Source organism: Aulostomus chinensis, chromosome 13 (assembly GCF_037954235.1).
Source record: "Aulostomus chinensis isolate RoL2024-O1b breed Wild chromosome 13, RoL_Achi_v1.0, whole genome shotgun sequence".
Taxonomy (NCBI): domain Eukaryota; kingdom Metazoa; phylum Chordata; class Actinopteri; order Syngnathiformes; family Aulostomidae; genus Aulostomus; species Aulostomus chinensis.
This window is the reverse complement of record NC_141332.1, coordinates 13,497,587-13,503,586: the sequence shown is the minus strand read 5'-3', so window position 1 is coordinate 13,503,586 and position 6,000 is coordinate 13,497,587. Positions and strand designations below refer to the sequence as shown.

At 43.4% G+C, this 6,000-nt stretch overlaps 1 protein-coding gene across 1 annotated transcript; it reads right to left on the bottom strand.

Annotated features, from left to right (window-relative positions):
- Positions 1-225: 225 nt before the first annotated feature.
- On the bottom strand, positions 226-5,925 carry adra2db (adrenergic, alpha-2D-, receptor b). Its single transcript, XM_086221423.1, has one exon. The coding sequence runs from the start codon at positions 5,554-5,556 to the stop codon at positions 4,285-4,287; it is 1,272 nt and encodes a 423-aa protein (XP_086077549.1). The 5' UTR covers positions 5,557-5,925; the 3' UTR covers positions 226-4,284.
- Positions 5,926-6,000: the final 75 nt, after the last annotated feature.

Sequence of the window (6,000 nt, the reverse complement as noted above, 5' to 3'; positions counted from 1 at the left end):
CGCCTCGCTCTCCAGAGGAATGAAAATAGCATGTGCACATATATAAATCACAATAAATAGCACTCCCATCCTGTTATTCTTCTGACTGATTACACAAAGTTCACATGTGAGTGCGGCCCCTTGCATGTCATTTGTTTCAAGAGTTTCTCAAACCCTTCGAGATAAAGTTTCCATCCTCACCCCCCCCCAACCACCCCCCCCCCCACCTCCATTCTCTCAGCCTCTCTAACACTGCTCATCTTCACTCGACCCTCACTGTGGTTTCCTTCATGGGTTTTTTTGTTTTTTCTTACACAACTCTCTCATGAATATTAGCACACCTCACCAAGACCACTTCATTCAGCATTTTTAAAATCTTTTCAAGCATGACACCCCTCAATCTGGGTGATTATCTTTGGCGAGGAGCCACCGAGTGGTAGGAGTGTTCTGAAGACATTCCTCAGAGGATATAAATAGTCTGTTTATCCCCTGCGCCCCCATGCAGACAATAGCGTAACGATACGGTCAGCTTTTCCTCTCACTTTTCTCAGGGAAGCCTCATCCCGCGGCCTCCATCATATATTCCATATTTCATTCACACTTTTCTCCCCAGATCCATCATGAATCAAAGACAGTTGGAGGCTTTATGAGAAATGGCACCCACAATATTCACTTTTCATACAGTATTTTAAGGGCATCTGAAGTTCCTGGATGATGTGAATTACAGTATGTCTACATAATTTTATGCAGCTATTTGAAGTCGTAATTCAAAGGTCTTTTCCTCCAGAATACAGCTTTATAAAGCTGAGGATTACTACAGAGCCCTACGGAGGGAGGAAAAAAATAAATCCTTTACGGCCACAAGATATCCTTATCTGGCATGTTTTGATGAAATCAGAGCAACATTTTGATTAATTTGTAGTCACAAGATATAATTTGCCTCTACATTTGAATTAATTTGTGGCCACAAGGTGAAAGGAGTCCGCATGACAGACCAGTAGTTTCATCTTTCAACTAGCTATTTTCTAAGTAATCACAAACAAGAGAACATTTATAAACCACTTAATGCAGCTTTTATCATAATACAACCAAGGAAGACATGTTTTTTTATGGCATATATCTGTTTGTTTGTCGGCAGGGTGCAAAAACAAAGGGGTTGATTTTACCAAACTTGATGGAAGGGGTGTAAAACATGCTGAGGAGGAACCATTTTGGGCCGGATCAGTATGGTGCCACCCTGGCAACAGGAAATGACATGGTTTTTTTTTTAACACTTTCATGTAATTCTTCCTAGTGGGTTGACCCGATCCAACTCAGATTTGGTCAGAAACAATTTAAGAAGGTGGTGATGGGTGATGAAGTTAACTGATGTTGTGGTGAACCGGGCAACATTGATTCTTCGCCATCCAAAATGAAACCGTATAACCGGACTCCGCATGGACCCATATTTCAAATTCTTCACATTTGATGAGAGTCTGAAAACATCTACTCAATTTAAATCATAGCGCCACAAATTCCTGTCTTTTCAACAAGTCAGAGACAAATATGGCGTACCCTCTCAACATTTCTATGGTTGTCTCCAAGTTAGACATTTCATTAACGGTCTCAATCTCCATCAAGCTCAGGCAGTAGTCTCAACCCTAGAATCATCCTTATTACATTTTCACGGCAATAAAAAAATGGTATCTTATTTTTATGAAAAACTCAAATCCTTCAATACATTTAATATTGACAGAGTTAAAACCTTATGGAGTGGAGACATGGGAAGGGAGTTTGGAGAGGATGAATGGTCTGCAGCGGTGGAGTCAATGGGCAAAATTTTCCTGTGTAACAGGCTAACAGAGAGTCAATATAGGATCCTTCATAGACTGCAGCGTACCCCCCAATCCCTTAATACTTTCTATTCTGGGACCTCTCCCTTTTGTGTCAAGTGCAAGGTAGAGGTTGGGACATATATACATTGTATCTGGAGTTGCCCTCTAATTTTCAAATTTTGGGAAAGAGTCTCACAGGAAATTAACTCAATTTTTGGTCAGTGTATACAGATAAGTCCAGGCTTGTTCCTATTAAATCTTTCAGGAGAGAGACTCTCTTTGTCTAGAGTCAGGCAAAAACTTCTGAACAAGCTTCTTTTATTAGCAAAGAGATGTGTTCTATTTCAATGGATTAAATCCAGGCCTCCAACTATTAATCAGTGGTACGGGGAAATTTTTTAAAGTTTTGCCTATGGAATGCTTAAGCTCAGTTTTGAAGGGGAATGAGGGGGCTTTTGACAAGATGTGGGCACCCTTTTTAGATTATTTACCTGGCTGCACAACGGACTTTGTACGTAGAGGGCGCTGCAGCATTGACTGGCGCCCCTCTGGCACCACTGTGAATATTTAAATGCCCTCCCCTGGGTACTGATTAATGCTGTTGAATTGTTTCCGCTATGTTATCCCAGATCCAAGAGAAATAAGAAATGTCCATGTATGACCCCATACAGTAGCAATTTAATGTGTATGACTTATGTATGTATGCATGTATGTAGATATTTGTACATGTATATGCGTGTATATTTGCTGTCATGTGTGTTTTATTTTTTGTTTGTCTTAAAAACTTAATAAAATATTGTTTAAAAAAAATCATAGCGCCAGCTAGTGGTTACAGGAAGCAAACCTGAGGTGGCATTATTGGATTTACATCACAATAACACTGACTTTTCTTCATGTGAATTGCTGTAAAATGACATGTTGTAAAGGTATGTTCTCTATGGCCATGTGGATACAGGAAGTGATATTCGTGAGACAGTGCACACGTGAATCAGCTCCTTTATGCAAAAACCCAAATATTTCCAGGTTCCACCTCCCTCTCGCTCCTCACAACAGCCACACACTCCACCGTACACAGTGATGGGAGAGCCCACTCTTGGCAGTTGCTCTGGTTGAAGTTGACACTCTCAGAATGCTTTCTAGTCATTCTTATATTTAAGAATATGAAAAATAAGAATACTAAACAGGCTGCTTTCTGCTGTGTGTCCTCGGCACCATGAGGATGTGCAGGAGAGAAAAATGAAATGTTTTTCAGGTGTTTTACAAATGCCTGGTGCTCCCCTTCGGCCTGTCACTGAGCCTGAAGGTGTTTGTGAAAATACATAGAAGCTTGTGCAGACCCCCTCAGGGAACCTAACAAAGAGACTGTAGCATTTGAAGAGAAGCGCAGCTCTACCTGCAGTAATTGTGTCCAGAGATGTTGTTTTTAATGAGCATAATTATCTTTACTTTTTTGTTTCATGTGCGTCACATCGGTTCATAGATATTACTGCTAGACTTGTATTTCTCAGTATGTTTGGAATTTTTTCAGAGAATAGAAAGGAGTTTGACAACACCGTAAAAGTAATATTTGCAGGTCAATGTGGGCCTGATCTAATCTCAGGCTTCGGACAAATCTGGTCGAATTGTGCTATCACGTGGTTTTACATGTTTACACGCTGAATGTTGAAGTATTGAAAGGACATGCGCAGATTGATCCAATAAATTCTGCACAGGCGGCCCTCAGCTTATCATTGTTCTCGCGTGAGGTGGCGCAATGGTGCAGTGAGGATGTGAGATTAGACTCTTATGTAAGTTTGGGGGTTCACTGATAAGAAATAGCTCGGAGTCCTGCTGGTCCAGCATTAACTGAATTGGCTCAAGCTCCATTAAACGAGCGAATCTAGACGAATGCGTCAGAACGACCTGCCGAATATATAACATAGAGTTTACGTCTGGTGTTTCATTTCATCTTTCAACTCCCAGACCTTCCTTCATGTCTTATAGATAGTGGAGATTAATCATCCCAACGCTAAAAACTCCATGAATTTGACAGCAGCTTTGGAATGCAGCCACATACATTACTTTAATCTTCCTTTAAAGTCGGTGTCTCCTGCTTGCTGCATGGTAAAAGACTGATCCAAACCAATGACTTTTTATTCTAAGATGCAGAACTTATTATACAGTGACCTATAACTTATACCTATATGCATATTTGCAGTAAAGTTGTCCAATAATTAAATATTGACCGTGCAGACGTCAGGTGTGCAACACTGATGAATATAAATGGAGAATATATTTCTGTTACCGTTTTTTTTTTTTTGCTCAACTTTACATTTTATTCATATACATTACGATGTGCACACAACACTCATCATTTCAGTAAGATAGTAGTTACATTAAAATAGTCAGCTGAGAGGAATGAGTTCTAAATCTCCCTTAATTCCTCCCTGGAGGAAAGCTGGCAGAACACATTTACCAGCTTAATTTTTTTCTTTTTTCTGTATCTCTGTATTCATGTTCGTTTAGAAGTCCTGCAAATTATTTTCTTGAAAGCTTTTCTGAAATCCCTGTTGAAAATCGTGTAGATGATGGGATTCACAGAGCTGTTGCAGTAGCCAATCCAAAAGAAAAGGTTAAAAAGTGCGCCAGGTATGTAGCAGCGGTCTCTGCAGATGGCATGCAGGCTGTAAGTAAAGAAGAACGGAAACCAACAGAGCACAAACACCCCCATTACCACCGCCAACACAAAAGTGAAACGTTTCTCCCGCATCTGGGCCACTTTGGTCTTGTTGGCGGCGGCCAGCTGTTGTCGCGCTACTGGGTTCTTCTGCTCCGGGTAGAGTTGCAACGCTCGCGCTGACGCCCAGGAGAGGCGGCAGTTCTGAGGTGGGCAGCAGTCCGAGCCCTCCACCTTCCTCCGCTTGGTGAAGTGGTGGTTGCGGGGTTTAGTATCCGATGGGCAGCAACTCTCCTCCAAGTCAATGTCATCCAGCTCTCCCTGCCTCTGCTGGTGGCTGCCGGAGCTCTGGCTGCTGGGGCTCTCCATCTCGAACCGGTCCTTCCTGACGAAACAGGTCTCCGACTGAGAGGGCTGCCTCTCCAGGCCGTTTTTGGCCACAAAAACAGTAGAGGAGCGCTGTTTGGCAACCTTATATATTTTACAGTAAACCAAAATCATGATGAGACCCGGGGCGAAGAAAGACACCAGGCAGGAGGAGAGAATGTACCAGGTCTCGTCGTTCAGCAGACATTCCCGTTCATCATGTTTGGTCATGAGGAGAGGAGGGAAGGAGATGACAGCAGATATGAGCCACACCACGGCGATCATGGACTTGATGCGCTTAGGTGTCCGCTTCAGGTTGTAGCTGACCGCCTTAGTCACTGACCAGTAGCGGTCCAAGCTGATGGCGCACAGGTGCACGATGGATGAGGTACAGAACAACACGTCCAGCGCCAGGTAAAAGGCGCACCAAGTACTGCCGAAGTACCAGTAGCCCATGACTTCATTGACGAGGGAGAAGGGGATGACCAGTGTGGCCACCAGGATGTCCGCTGAGGCCAAAGAAACGAGGAAAAGGTTCTGTGGCGCACGGAGAGCGCGGCTTGTCAGCACTGCTACAATAACCAGCACATTACCAACAATAGTCACTGAAATGATCACAGTAACCACAAGGATGATGAGCGCAGCGGCTTCCAGCGTGTGTGGCCAAACAAGCGGCGCGACCGTGGTGTTGTCATCGTTTGAAACATTTTCTACCAACAAATTTACATCCGCTAAATCCATTCTGGCTCGACTTTGCACCAGCGTATCATGTTTGTGCGCCTGCTGAGACGCGGTGCCCTGAGCTGCTCTCAACTAAGCCATGCTTTCTTGCGCGTAATTCTCCTGGTCGATTCAAACCCACGTAAGATGCAGTACTGCGCATATTTAGCCTATATTCACCGCAATTCCTCCTCCAAATGGTCCTGAGGCGCGCACCAAGTTCCAAATACATCGCGAATGAGTCGGAACATTTTAAAATCCAGTTCTACAGGAATGGAGGTTGCTCCTCTGCTGTTTCATCGTCGTGCGTAAAGCTGCTTTTGGTTTAAAGCATAAATTTGGCTGCAACGCAGATGAACGGTGCTGGTGGACTGAATACCCATACAGCGAGGTGACATCACTCAGAGGACCAGCCCATCTCTGAACCTCTAAACTTAAAAAAAGGAGAGAGAGAGAGAGAGAGAG

Coding starts and splice junctions, on each gene's coding strand:
- adra2db (XM_086221423.1), bottom strand. CDS start 5,556: ATGGATTTAGCGGATGTAAATTTGTTGGTAGAAAATGTTTCAAACGAT.